At 38.9% G+C, this 15,548-nt stretch overlaps 1 protein-coding gene across 1 annotated transcript; it reads left to right on the forward strand.

Moving 5' to 3' along the window:
- The first annotated feature begins 8,511 nt into the window (after window positions 1-8,511).
- tnfrsf11b (tumor necrosis factor receptor superfamily, member 11b) lies at window positions 8,512-11,446 on the forward strand. The gene is made up of 4 exons (XM_027028522.3): window positions 8,512-9,624; window positions 9,755-10,136; window positions 10,255-10,434; window positions 10,520-11,446. The coding sequence occupies exons 1-4, from the start codon at window positions 9,622-9,624 to the stop codon at window positions 10,828-10,830; spliced, it is 876 nt and encodes a 291-aa protein (XP_026884323.2). The 5' UTR covers window positions 8,512-9,621; the 3' UTR covers window positions 10,831-11,446.
- The last annotated feature ends 4,102 nt before the right edge of the window (window positions 11,447-15,548 follow it).

Here is a 15,548-nt window from a genome sequence, read left to right on the forward strand (position 1 = left end):
GTGTGACATCATGAGTAAGTACATTGCTTACACATTCTTATGCTGTGATAAAAGGGTATTACACTCCAGCTGACATTCAGTTAAAACTCCACCCTACTCGCAAATCACAAACCCCAATCACTTATCTGCTCTCAGTCACTAGATTACTGATTGTTACACACATGTTCCTGTCATTATCTTCATCTTATTTAAACCCTCACAGATGTTGAGGTTGAGTGCTTCACATTAGCCCCGCCTTGGGACTACGTTGAGGTGTATTCCAATATCTGCTGATGATTTTTGTCACTTTATCAGCGTGCTCGTTTTATTTTATAAAAACCTGTTTTCTCTTTACTACTCACACCTCCCTCCTGCTTGCAATGTCATAAAAGGATAATTACCTTTATTCAATTTTCATGTGTGTTATGACAAATTATAAAATGTTGTTAGTCTTACAGAATGTCTGTATGGATTTCAATATATTATTATTATTATTTACATTTATATAGCACCTTTCTGTGACGTTGGCGCTTGAATGGAAGGGAGAGGCGGGGTTGCAAAGGGGTGCTCTTTATTATCCATCGGGTTCGTTATAATAGAAGCACTAAACAAACCACAACTTGTAGATGTCACGGAACGTTCGCCTCCCGCGAGGCACGTGGTTTGGCCAGCCACGTGCAGTGGGAGGATTTTCATTTGTGGCCACGTGTGCACACACCTGTACTTCGTTTTGTCAGTGTGTATTTAAACTCACGTTAGGGTGTGCAGCGTTGTTGGTCATTGTCGATTTAACTTGTTGATGTAACGTGTTAAATGTGAAATCGTTTCATGTTCATCATTTGTAATACGTGTGAGTGCCGCTGTCATTTATGTAATAAACGTTCGTCCCTGTCGAGGAAGTCTGCGCGTTCTGCTCCACGCCCTGCGGCAGTCGGGCCGACACGCGTTACAGTAGAAGCCTTACTCCTCTTCAGAGAATGCAACAACTCTGTTTGCCTTGACATTGAAGGACCACTAATGTGCAGTCCCATCTCCTGGGATCTGTGGGTTTAAATATGGCAGAGTGAATAAGGAACAGGTGAAGGCAATCAGTAATCAGGGGACTGTGAACGGGGCAGGTATAAGGTGTGATCCTTAGCCGGAGTGGGCATGTCCCTCCTGCTAGTTGGGTTGACCAACCGTGACACTTTCTCAGACTCAAGGACGGAGATATATATATATATATATATATATATATATATATATATATGAACAAAATCCTATTCTAACAAGCAGCAGTATAAAAATCACTGCTGCTCTCATCAATATTATCTTGTTATAGAACCAGCTGGATGGAAAACGCAGTGCTAGGACTACCCAAAGAGTAAGTATAGTGAAAATACAGCTACACACCATGCCAAAAGAGTTGAAAAGAAAGGTTCTTAATGAGGAAAAGAAGGGTTCAATTGTAGCTTTATTGGCAGAGGGATACAGTGAGCATCAGGTTGCTTCTATCTTGAAAATTTCAAAAACTACAGTTCATAAGAACAAGGACAAGCAGCAAACACATGGGACAACAACAGCTACAGACTGGCAGAGGTCAAAAAGGACTCTCTACCAAACATATTGATTGCCACCTCATTCGAATGACCAAAAAAAATGGCATGCAGCAACTGAGGTGAATTGCACAACGAGGATGGTTCGAAACAGGCTTCTGGAGGCAGGGCTGAAGTCATGCAAAGCTAGAAAAAAAGTCCTTTATCAATGAGCAGCAAAGAAGAGTCAGACTGAACCATAAGGATTAGATAATAGAGGACTGGAGTAAGGTCATTTGAGAAGATGAGTGCAATTTTCAGTTTTGTCCAACACCTGGTCGTATAATGGTTAGACGGAGACCTACATGCCAGAGTGTCTTGCACCCTCTGTGAAATTTGGTGCAGGATCGGTGATGATCTGGGGGTGTTTCAGCAAGGCTAGAATTAGGCAGATTTGTCTTTTTGAAGGACACATGAATCAAGCCACTAACAAAACTGTGCTGGAAAAAAACTTGCTTCCTTCCACTCTGACAATGCTCCCCAACTCTGATGATTCTTTTGTTCAACAGTACAATGCTCCATGTCACACAGCCAGGTCAATCAAAATGTGGATGAAGGACCACCAGATCAAGACCCTATCATGGCCAGCCCAATATCCAGACCTGAACCCCACTGAAAACCTCTGGAATGTGATCAAGGGGAAGTTGTATGGTCACAAGCCATCAAAAAACTAGAGCTTCTGAAATTTCTGTGCCAGGAGTGGCGTATAGTTACCCAACAGCAATGTGAAAGACTGGTGGAAAGCATGCCAAGACACATGACAGCTATGATTAAAAATCAGGGTTATTCAACAAAATATTGATTTCTTGACTCATCCTAAATTGAAATATTAGTACTGTGTTGTTTATAAATGAATATGAGCTTGTTTTCTTTGCATTTTTTGTGGTCTGAAATTTCTGTAACTGTTTTGTTATTTTGACTATTAGTCATTTTCATTAAAAAAAAAAAACATGCTCTAAATACAATATTTTTATCTGGAATTTGGAAGAAATGTTGCCAGTAGTATATTTGTTTTCTAGAATAAAACAAAACTGCTCAGCCTGGTCAAACACATACCCATCAATTGTAAAACTAGAGAAAATGATAATTTTGTAGTGTTCTCTTAATTTTTTTCAGAGCAGTTTGTGTGTGTGTGTGTGTGTGTGTGTGTGTGTGTGTATCTATATGAAAAGGCAAGTTTCTCATAATATAGTATATTGTTATATACCTTACAAATTTTGAATCTAATTTTGATTCAAAACCATTCATAGAAACTACAATCACTGAAACATATACGGGAGAGCCCCTAACTGCACCCCCGCCCCCATGCCCATTTCTCTTAACATGCAACATTTTTTCTCCCTCCTATTTTTTTTCCTTACATGTACTGATAAATCTGATGGTTGAGTCATATTTTACAGACACAAAGATATTTTTAAAGGTCTTTTATTGCATAACAACAAGCAGAGGCAAAGGGGTTTCCCCCATGCAGGAGGAGGACGCTCACGTAACACACTTCTAAGACTTTGAATGCTTTTAAATGGATCAGTTTTAAATTGTTTGCACTAAGAATTACGTTTACTTCACAGTATGTTAGTTTGGTTCTTCTATGCCTTTTAGTGAGGTCATGTTGACTGGCTGTGTTTAACAGGTCTGTGCCCATGCACGCAAGCTCCACTTTGAAAGAGTCTGACTGATAGCGTGTTAATATCATTTGTGTATTGTGCGGGCCCATAGCAAATTCCACTGTGGCATGAAATATAACTTAAAGACAAACCTCAAACAACTTACTCTCCTTCTATTATACACAGATGTGGAGGTGTTTACCTATTACATAGTTCCCACTCTGATGCACACTGCAATAAATAATCCTGAAGTAGAATCTATTTGGAACCTCTCAACAGAGTCTACCCATAGGACTACACAAGTGTCCTGACTCGATAAGAATACATGTTTGAGCTTTTCTTAAGTTAATATGCAGGTTAGTTTTTTTATTGAAAGTTACATCCAGAGGCTTTTAAAGAAAATAAAATTTATTTTTCTTATGTTCTTTGAATAGACTTTCCCATCTCAGTTGCCATGGCTACACCTACCACTGTCACAAATGGCCACCATCCTGGCTTCCCTGTTATCATGGTTTCCTTGTCGTTTGTTTTCCTGCACCCCCTGGTTCCACTCTTTAGTTTTGGTGTGTCCGCCCCTGGTCTGTTCCTTAATTCCAGTCCGTGTTTTGGTTCTCCCTGTTCCCATGTTCACTTGAGTCTGTTCTGTGCCTGATTGTCTTGGTTATTTAAGCCCTGTGTTTTGTCCTCTAGGCTGTTGGTTATTTTGGTAAGTCACGTTCCTCTGTCATGTCTATGTTACACTCCCTGTACTGTCGTCACCATTGATTATTTTGTGCATCATTTTGCCTCAGAGTTTTCTCCTTGCCTCGGTTTGTTCTAACCTCAGTGTTTGTATTTCCCGGGTTAATAAACTGCCCCCTGCACATGCATTTGGCCTTGCGCTTGTTCCGATAGGAAACGTTACAACCACCTCCTGATGTCCCCAGACATAGGCCACCACACCTCCACTCCAGCCAACTACATCTCTGTTGCCCTTAATGGATGTTCTCTTGTGGGATGTCATGATGTTACTGAGCCTCAGCCCATCTCAGCTGCCATGGCTACTCCCACCACCCCCTGGTGTCCCTTCCTGTAGGCCACAACACCACCACCCTAGCCAACTACTTTTCCGTTACCCTTAATAAACGTTCTTTTGTGGGATGGGTCTCAGATATATGCACACCTTGGGACAAGACTAGGACCTCGAAAAAAGTTGGACTAGACATGAACTGCTTATTTTATTTTATTTTTTTTAATGTATTTTTCTCCTAAAATGCTTATTATTGCGATGACCATTGTCGGTCAGAGGAGGATGGGCTCCCCCTTCGAGTCTTGGTTCCTCTTGAGGTTTCTTCCTCATGCTCTAGGGAATTTTTCTTTGCCACTGTCACTCTTGTCTTGCTCACTGGGGGCTTGGACTTGGACATTTGTAAAGCTGCTTTGTGACATCTGTTGTAAAAAGTGCTATATAAATAAATTTTGATTGAGTTTTTTTGATTGAATGAAAACCAACTATTGCTTTGATGGTAAACATACGCTTGCCCAAATCTTGTCCTCTGGCTTTTTTTCCAATGCAAATTAAAGGATAAGTTCAATACTTTTAGACCCAAACCTTATTACAGCTAATTTGTTTTATAATTTATAATAAGACATAGCACAACTGCTCCAGCTGCTTTACTGCTGAGAAATTTGCCATTGTTTTGGACTTACATACAGTCTAGTGGGTCAGCCCCTTTAACCTGAGTTTAAATGTTTTTCCATCTATTAATCTACTCTTCCTTCAAAGACCATTAACAGACTTGTAATACATCAAAAATAAAGATTTCACAAATAAACTCATATATTTCATTCACCTTTAAAAAATTCCCTCAATTCCCTTTTTTTTCTCTTGAATGTTTTGTCATTCTGCTCTTTTGCGGGTGTGAACCACCGCATATTGCATAGAGAACTATCTCTGTGCCAAATTAACAGTACCGTTAGCTTCAGTTGAAATTAGCATTGCACTATTCTAACCTTACATGTAGGCAAAAATACTGACTCAGAGCACATGCATGAACTGAAATCTAAGAATCTTGAACATCTCATAGCATCATCTCAGTTTTAGGCCGACTATTTCTGAGTAACATTTAGATGAATGCAAAAGGTACGAGTGAGGAATAACAAAAAATGAAAGAATGTAACAAAAGTCTGGAGGTGTCTGATTGGCTAGTTATTGAAGGGTTGTAGGTGTCTGATCGGTTGGGTGATGGGGATTTGCTATGTATGTGTTTGGCTGCATGTGGACCAAAGCATGATATTCTGTTGAATTCTATACTTGTATTAGCTAATACAAGTAATACATCTCTTATACAGCACTGCCTCCATGAGATATCTAGGTAACTAGATTTTTACAACGGGGTGACACAGCCAGTGGGATAAACAGTATCTTGCAGTAAAACTAAGTCTGTAAAACTAAACCTGTAAACAAATATAGTCTGTGCTGTCTGCGTGGTAGTAGTTCGTGACCTTGGTGTTTGTAGTTCATGAATGTATTTCATTTTGCTTGTCTACACCCTTCAACTTCAAAGTGATCTCATGGCACACTGGGCACTCATTGGATATATAACCCACTGGCTGATTATGATTAGTGCATGGAAATCACAAGCCATGATAGAGCATTAATTTGTAATGTTATACATGATAAGTCATAAATATATAATGAGGTAGAGTTAATTCGCATATTGTATTAGGTAATGCCAAATAGGTGTAATTTCAAAAAGGTCAAGTGCAGTAAAAAGACATTTTACATCTTACAAGGCAGTTTTTTTCCATGTTTTGCTGAAACAGAAGGATGCAGATAATCGCAAACTTGCTACTGCATTAGGACCTTAAGTAAAAAGGAAAAACAGCTTAGTGTGCAAATATCTTACAAATATCAAGTATCTTATTGCTAACATTATAATTTTATGTATAATGAAATGAAATGAATATATAATGAAATTAAATGAAGAGGCATGATCAAACAGTGTGAGATAGCTTCATGAACATATGTGTTCTTATGTTAGTAATTGTGCATATACATGGTATTAGATGTAAAATATCCTAAACCATTAGAGACACATTAGAGCTTCACAATGGGCCCAGTTTATTCCTTTCATACCAGCAACTACAACATTGCGAGCTATATTCTCAGGGGTCATGAAGTAGGCACCTCCCTTCATCTGTGTTTCATTGAATTAAGACCATGACATCTCTAGAAGGCTCAGCAGTTAGGTCTAGCGTCCCAACTTCACCCTTTCCAAACTCACTTTTAAATAAGCTGCACCCCTTTAAGTACTATGTCACTAACAAACACAACTCATAAAATTCATTATGGACTTCCCAGTAACAAAGGCTGTACCGAGCTCCACTGGCACCATTACTGCATGCTCGGTACTGACAGTTCCACAAGGATTTTACCTATTATATCAGTAGGTGCTCTCCAACACAACAGATCCATCCTGGTCTCCCTGGTGACTAAAGTCAGCACTATCAATGCCTGCTCCATGCCACCAGTTCCATCTGGAGCTACCACAGAATGACACAATAACCTCAGCCACTCCGCCTTTATAGTGCGTTACCCCAAATAGTCTGAGCTCTCCTTATCCACAAACACTGACTAGCCCTTTCACCTACTTCTGATATGTGTCTGCCACCCATGTACTCTCATCTCAGCCGCAGTCTGCATACTTCAGCTTTTTCCTTTCAATAGTTTCATCCACTGCATCCCCAAATGGAATTAACTTTATAAAATCTAATTGCTTTCAGAGTCCAACACTTTGTTTGGCCTCATCATAGATAATGCAATACATTGTGGGGCCTGTAGTTTATTTACCTATGTCCATAAGTAATTTCCAATCTTGTGATTCACCCCATCTACCAATATTTATGGCCTTCACTTATTCACCACCACATTGTCCCTCTTACATGAACTTAATTGCTTTATTACTAACACCAGCAATGTGTTTACCTCAAGATGCTTACTATCAAATAAACACGCAAATACGCTAAGCACTGGATTGTGTCTCCATGTATATCCTCTCCTCATGCTATTGCTTCGTTTAAAACATTACCTGTCAGGCTAAACAATTTAAGACAGAGGCAATCAAACTGCTAGTAGTACTTAAATGACCAGCAAGCACACTGTGGCCTGATATTGGTCATGTTGGATCCAAGGGTTTAAGCATTAAAAGTGCTGGAGAAGTCTGCTCTTTAGAGGTATGCATCTGCAGATGTTCTACAGAGGAAAAACAGGTCAAAACATGCTTTCTGGAAAACTGACTATATTTATGCAGGAGTTCACAAGTGTTTTAGATGTATTGCAATTCTTTTTTTTTTTTTTTTTTGTAGCTACTGCAGCAACTGTGGTTTTGATATGTTTAAGATCTGAGATGCATGCTCCATTGTCACACACGTCCTCTAAAACTCTCCTTGCATACAAATTTTAGTTTCCGTGTTTCTCCTCTAATTATTCCCTCACACATGTAATTTAATATTTCCCTTGAGTACTCCCTGTCTGATGTATGACTACACTTTGAGTTTTCCACTTATCAAATGGCAACTGCACAGTTGCATATGCAACTGTATGATTGGAGAGAGTTGAAACCAACTGAGATGTGCAGGTAAGCTTTTATATAAAGGATCAGAAACAACAATTTTAATGATGTTTAGTTTGAACATTAGTAAATGTAAAATCCTCATTTGCCAAACTTTTATGATTTAATGTTTATAGTCCACAAGATGGTGCTCTTGATGAACCTTCAGAAAGACATTGCTGTTTTTTTTTTGGGGGGGGGGGGGGGGGGGGAGGAGAAAAAGAAAAAAAAACTTTATTTTTGATGAACAATTATTGTGTGTACAATAATCTGTATACTGGTCTGATTAACACAGTAAACAAAAAATGAGGTCTAGGCTTCATTGGAACATCACCAATCACAGTATCTTATGAGCTACTACAATGCTCTCCAGAATAGTTGACTAATTACACTAATAGTATAGTCTTGTTTGTAACAGTAATCTGACATGTCTGGAATTCATAAGACATAAAATGAGTTTCAGACAAGGAGTACTAAATGGAATTATCAAGTTGCATCCTGGAAATGACTGTGTGAGGGAATAGAGGAGAGCCACATTCACCAAAAGTGTGAAGTTTGTAGACCGAATGTAACAATGTAGCATAAATCTCAAATCTTGAACACATTAAAACCCCCTCTGTAAATTCCTCATCCAGCACATTAACTCATCTATCTTACATATTTTATGTTAAATATCAGCAGCATGAAACATAATATACCTTACCCAATAAGGTAATAAAGAAATGTAAGTTAGAACATAACTAACACATTCCAGTTTTATTAAAGGATTTCATAAAATGAGATACATTATATTTTTTACATAAAATCACAAATAATTCACAAATAATTATTAAGTAATTTTCTTGCTGTGTAACCTGGCAGGGTTTCAGGATTAGTTCACAGAAATATTAGCCTCATAGATGAGAAGCCAAATGACTTGTATTAATAATTTTTTTATATTTAAAATAACATTTAAATATAATTTAAAACTGATTTAATTGAATATCTTTTAGAAATGTGTTAGAAATGTATTAAAAATATTAATTTTACCCAAACTGTTTATTTTCCTCTACCAGTTAACTGCAAGTTTAATTATCCCAAACAGACAGTAAATAGCATAACTACAAGATATTGGAATTTTATTTTTCTGCTGTCTCAAAAACGGCCCTTTTAATACACTGGCGCACAAATAATTCCTGGAAAACTGACCTAACTGACCTAATTGAAGTTCAATGTCTGAATAAGAAGTGATATAAAAGACATATAAAGAGCAGTGAACTGCAGTAACTTTGAAAGAAAAGAAAATAACAGCATGTAGTATGATGCTCCTAGAATAAATATCTTTGAACAGGGAAAGAAGTTACTCAGAGTTTGGACTTGCCTGTACCCTCTGGGGTCTGGGACATTTTGACACTTTTTGTATACTATAGTACTACAGCCTTAGTAAAAGTACGTTTTAAAGTACGTAAAAAACGTTTCATTTAAACACCCACAGTCAGCATATACTTACAACGGATTTTATTATAGAAAATGATGCTCCGGGCCACTGGCATCTGTCTATTCAAAAATACAGCTTCAAGCTAAATGTAACAAACTGCTTACCTAACTTGAGCCCACTAACAGCACATTAACTTGGACTACGCATGTAAGTTAGTTAGAAAGCAGGCGACTCCAGTTCAGTAGATTTTTCTGAAGATTCCGGGTGTTGATATGGGGCAATTATTTGAAAGAAAATACTATAATAAAAGCGGCATAAGGCTTATCAGAAATACCGCAAATGGCATTACGCATAGGCTGCTTGACTTTCACATGCTTAAGCAATTACGTCAATGGGAATGTTTAAAAGGAAACGCGAAGCAAGTGTAGATCAATAGAGAAGGAGGTATCACAACCATGGTACGTGACTTTGCGCTGGTTCATTGTTAAGTTAGATCTTTCGCTGCGTGCGTCCCAGGCAAATAGCAAATGTAATCAATGGCGGGAGGCTTTTCTAAATTTGTCTAAACAATTATGTGTGGTTTTGCAGTTTGTCTTTGCAGTATTGAGTTTGATCAGCATAAGTCCTGCAGCAGCTGGGGTGAACGAAACAACTTACGTCCGTGTACTTCCTTCAACCGGACAAGAAATCGTGTGTAATCGATGTGCTCCAGGGTATCACCTTCGTGCACACTGCACCGAGACTCGCCAGACAGAATGCCGTCCATGTAGCGCAGGATTCTTCACAGAATTCTGGAATTATATTCCTGAGTGTCTACCCTGTGACTCCTGCTTCGACCATCAGGTTGTTAAGCAGCAGTGCACGCATTTCCATAATCAAGTTTGCGAATGCAAGGAGGGTTATTTCTGGAATTTCCACTTCTGCAAGAAGCATACCGTGTGCGGTGCGGGATACGGAGTTAAATCAAAAGGTATTATTTTGATATAGATATAGGGTTTTAAATTTAAAAGTACTTTAGTCTCACAGGTTCCGAGTGACATTGTACGTTGCAGGTTTAAGCTGTTCCTCACTGAATGCCTTATCCACAGGAACTCCGTACGCAAACACAGAGTGCGAGCTATGTGCGGATAAACACTATGCGGCTGGAGCTCCCGGAAATACAGTGTGCACCCCGCACAAGGCTTGCCAACCCGAAGAGCGGCTTTTACTACATGGGTCTTGTTGGCACGACAACGTGTGTGCCACCTGCAGTAGTATAATAGAGCAAGGTAGGCGGGTTTCTAGCTGAATGTTTTAGTGCTGGTCCGGTTTGACTTGTTACTAAGTCTTTCATATTGTTGTTACTATTCTCAGGCTGGGACAGGCTGATCAAGCCCCTCCTGTCGGAGCTCTTTGCACAACAGAAACCGCGTCGGCTGCAGCGGTTCGTCAACCGCTTCATCCTGCACAACGATGGTCGGACGCGGAGATCTCAGGTTCGGTCCAATTCGGACAACTATCTGCAGCACGCGCAGCTGTGGCTCTGTCGAGCTACACCGGAGCAGTTAACTGAGCTTCCAGACAAGCTGACGAAAGTAAACCTGGACAGCCTGGCTGCCAAAGTGGAGAACAAAATTAAAAAGTTTCAGGAAGAAACTAAGCATTGTAGCAACAGTATCCTTTGACATTTCTGAAGTGTAGCTGCCCGTATCCTCTTTACAGTTGCCTACTCCTTATTACAGAAGGCACCCAAGACGTAAAATACTCGCAATATAAACGGCACTTTCAAATTCGTTTTTTAAACACGATTTGTTTAATATCATTGTCTGCAGCAATTTTTGGTGTGTTTGAATGGATAACGTTCTGATGTGTTTGGATGGATGGAAACTTTTTGCATACTGCGTTTTCCTTGAGGAAGGTTGTGCCTTTTATCTGTTATTTATAATGGTCTCCTTTCCATAAAGTGTGTATAAGTGTTTATGCTGCAGAGATTATTGTTTTAATTAAACTAAAACATTTTCAGACATGGTACATCTATTAAAGTCTTGTTTTGAGATTGTATTGTCCATTTCAGGCATATGTAGTACGTTCACTTGATCAGGTTTTTTGTTGTCGTTCTACAGTGTGTAGTTTGTTAAAATGATATTTTTATTATTTTAATGTTGCAGATTTTTATGTTTTTTATTTTATTTTATTTTATTTCAAATGTCTTGTGAACCTGTTTTTTAAGATGCCTTTACTGATCAGGAGCTGTAATGAGGGCTGAACAGGGCATTCCAATAAAACGTAAAACATAAATGATCTTCTGTGCACAGTGTTTCTGTTCTAAAGAAGATCAGGTCCAAATATTGCTCATATTTAAACTGGTCAGATAACTGCTATCTTTACTTGCTATCAAAATGGAAGCACAGAATAGGTTTATTAAAATAAGAAATAGAACAACAAATCCCTCAAATACCTTAAAGAACTAAGGAATATTTTATATTAAATGCCATAGATGTAATAGTATTGCAACTGTTCCATTCTGGAGATTATTGATCCTTATCCACATCTATGATAACTGAACAACATGGCAAACAACAACTTTAGGCATGAAATGCCAGTAACGAGCATCCTTGCTATTTAAGACCTTTAAACACACTTTTGCAGGTCAGAACACAAGAATAAGGTAAATGAAATGCTTAAAAAAATAAAATGGGAAATATATATACAGATGTGCTAAAGTGGAAATGGGTAGGCTGTTCATATGCACATCTTGCACACATCATGCATTCATCATGCATAGTGTGTAGCATTTATTACAACCCTGTCTAGGCTGTGAGGCCATAACAAGGAAAAAGAATGATAAACAGCTAACATAATGGAACCCAACAAAAATGGCAGCCACTACGTACCACCAGTATCCAACACCAAAGTTGGATCAAAGCTAAAGATCAAGATCCAAATGGGGAGAACAAGGTCATACACACAAATGATACAATTGCGAACAGCAATTGCTGCAATAGCCACCAACAACAACTCTGGGAGGGGCCTTATGTAGGAGTAGCCAGTGGGCTGGTAGACCTGGAGAAAAATAGAGAGAAGTCAAGGTTAGAAAGGGTGATGAAACCTTCCACCGGATCTGGAATCTGATATACACCTAGCAAAAGGAAACACACTCACCCACACTCACAGGCATAACACATTGCAAAACAAACCCTGGGTAGACTCCGTAGATCAGACAGTGCAGCCTGAGAGGATGCTCTCCATAGTGTATGTGTTAAATGTCTTAATGATGTGAGGGTTCATGTCAAACCTCTACCTTCTGAGGGAGAAGAGATGCTGTTGTGCCTTTTTATGGCATGACCCATATGTGTGGCCCATGTGAGATACGCTGCAGTCCCTCTCTACTATAATCCCATTGATGGTAATGGGCATGTTCTCCCTCTCCTGCTTCCTAAAGTCCACTATCAGCTCCTTAGTGTTCATGAAATTAAATGAAAGGTTATTCTGCTGGCACCCGTGTCAGGGAACTGACCACCCCTCTATAGGCTGTCTTATCTTCATGGGAGATCAGATCTAGCATCATAGTGTCATCAGAACATGTAATGTTGATGTTGAAGCTGTGTGTGGCTGTACAGTCACAAGGAGTACAGGGGAGGACTGAGCCCACTGCCCTTGGGTGTTCCTCTATTGAGAGTAAGTGAGGTGGAGGTGATACTGCCCATATTTACCACCTGGCAAGGGTCTGACAGGCAGTTCAGGATCCAGCTGCAAAGTGAATTATTTAGACCTAGAGCACATATGTTCTGTCTATAGGAAAACTGTAAAGGATCCAAGTGAGGTGAAGATGAATGCTTTAACCAGCCTCTCAAAGCACCTGCTTTTGATGGAGGTTAGAGTTACAGGGCACCAGTCATTCTGAGAGGTTAGAGTGTTTGTCTTTGGTACTGGAACAATAGTGTCCTGTTTGAAAACCACTGGAATCATAGACAGGGACAGCAAGTGGTTAAAAATGTCAGTAAATGCTCCACCTAACCCATGTCCACATACTTTAAGCAGGTGTCTGGAAATGCCACCTGGACTGGCATCTTTGTAGGTGTTTATTCAGTGTAAAAAGTGTTTCACTCATCTGAGAGAGAGGTGATGGTGTTTGTCACACAGAATATCTTCCCCATGAAGTCTTGTTCAGCCCCTGTAACATACTCCTAATATTGGTGGTACTGAACTGTACTTGCCTGTTAGCTCTGCACACGTTTACCTGCTTTTATAGTCTTGTGCATGCATTGCTGACTTCTGTGTACTTGTCGACATTGTTGTTTGAGGGGATCTGAAACATCTCCAAGTCATGCATAATCAAAAGTAGGTTCAAACAGCATTGGACCTCCCGATGTGCCTCTGAACATTGGCTTCTGCCTATAGACAGGCAGGAAAAAGATGAAGGACTAATATGTTTGCCAGTGGAGAAGGCCTTTGTATGCTTCCAGGAAATTGGTCTAATCTAGCATCTGTTTTTTCAGTGTTGAAGTTGATGTGTTTGAAATATTTGGCAAAACGTTCCCTCGGATTTGCTCTGTTAGTCAAATAAGACTAGAAATTAAAAGTTTAAAGTAGTAAGTAAGCCGACTATTACAGATGCTTTCAATGAATGCTTACCCTTTTACCCTTAAGTGCTATTATTGTGAAACAAGCATCATGGAGTGTCCAGAGCTTAGTCATGAAGCAGTAGACTATGCAAACTCATAGAGCGAGACATAAGAGTGCTGAAGCATGTAGTATATAAACTCACAGAGCAGGGCATATGAGTGCTGAAAAATGCAGCACATAAAAATAACTTGTCAGTGCAAGAACTATGTGACAGGAGCTTCATGAAATGGGTTTCCATGGCTGAACAACTACACACAAGTTTTAGATCACTATGAGCAATCCTGCATTGGATCTACCACTGGACTCTGGAGCAGTGTTAACATTCTCTGAAATTAATCATACTTCATTATTTGGGAGTCTAATTTAAGAATATTGTTTTGGCAGATGCCAGGATAATGCTAAAACAAGACTACACAATGCCAAGAGATAAGTTGATCAGATAAGGGTTAATAATCTGGGGCCGGTTTTTAGGGCTTGGGTTTACAAAGGGACTTTAGTTCCAATGAAGAGTAATGGTAATTTTACAACACACTGTACAAAGACATTTTAGAAATGTATTTGTTTCTAATTTTGTGGAAACAGTTTTAGGAAGGCCCTTTTCTGTTCCTGCATGACTATAACCTATAGTCCACATTCAGTGAAGTAAAGACATGGTTCAACATGTTCGGTGTGGAGGAACTGCAGTGGCCTGCCCAAAGCTCACTGAACATCTTTGAACTGTAATGTCATTTGCAAGCTAGGCCCTCTCACTGAACATCTTTGAACTGTAATGTCATTTGCAAGCTAGGCCCTCTCACTGAACATCTTTGCCAGGGGGTGGTGGGGGTTCTATGTTAATGGCGATGGTTTCAAAATGTCATGTTCACTAAGGTGTGATAATCAGGTATCCACATTTATTAGGCTATATAGTGTATCTTGAAAAAGGAATAAATTTGTTGTTTTGTGACCAAAGGTTTAAAAAACTGAATATATTTGCCAATGAAATCATCAAACACCTACAGAGAAGTGGCACCTTACTTTGATCATAGAAAACTTTGACAGCAGATTTATTCAGAGTACTCCACAAGACACACATATTTTAATCAGTACAAAATGAAGATCAGATTACATGTTCAGCAGAGTACATAAATGAGTAAGTAGAGTCCTCTTTCACATTTTATGGACACAGGAGGAAATGATAAGTATCTACCAGCAAGCTGCCAAAGGCTACAATATATTAAAATGCTGACGATGAGAAACCTGCTGTAAGCATAGCAAGCAATACACTTTACAATGAAATTTACATTTTCCATTTAATTTACAATAAAATGCCTCCAGAGTTACTGGCAGTGTGCAGTTATTCAGCTCCATACACAGTGACCCAAAACACAATAAGGTAACATTGACCTCACTAGGAGAAGAATGCTGAAGGGTTTGGATTGTCTAAGGAAAACTGGGTTTACACAAGTCAAAAACTCCTTAACAAAATGTCTTTGTAGCTATAAGTAGCAGTTGTAAAAGCTAGGTGCTTAAGGAGTTGGGATCTACTATGTCACTGAGCCAGCAGGGTTACAAGGCAAAAACAAATTTTTGACTCTACTGTTAATGTGAAGATATATAGAGTGCCTTCATTGCTCTTTATATATTCATTTTCTAGTGGTTTGCTATTCATTGGTAAACAGTAACAAAGTAGATTTTTAAAAATATTTTTGTTAGTGCATTTAATTAACTATTTTTGTAATTATTAAGACTTTATTATAATATTTCCATTTTTAGTGACCTTTAATTTTATCTCCAT

Source organism: Electrophorus electricus, chromosome 4 (assembly GCF_041902795.1).
Source record: "Electrophorus electricus isolate QZ-2024a chromosome 4, ASM4190279v1, whole genome shotgun sequence".
Taxonomy (NCBI): Eukaryota; Metazoa; Chordata; class Actinopteri; order Gymnotiformes; family Gymnotidae; genus Electrophorus; species Electrophorus electricus.

What these genes read in the sequence shown, in the direction of transcription:
- tnfrsf11b (XM_027028522.3), top strand. An exon ending in ATACGGAGTTAAATCAAAAG is followed by an intron (nt 10,137 to 10,254) that starts GTATTATTTTGA and finishes CCTTATCCACAG; the next exon opens with GAACTCCGTACGCAAACACA. An exon ending in CAGTAGTATAATAGAGCAAG is followed by an intron (nt 10,435 to 10,519) that starts GTAGGCGGGTTT and finishes TACTATTCTCAG; the next exon opens with GCTGGGACAGGCTGATCAAG.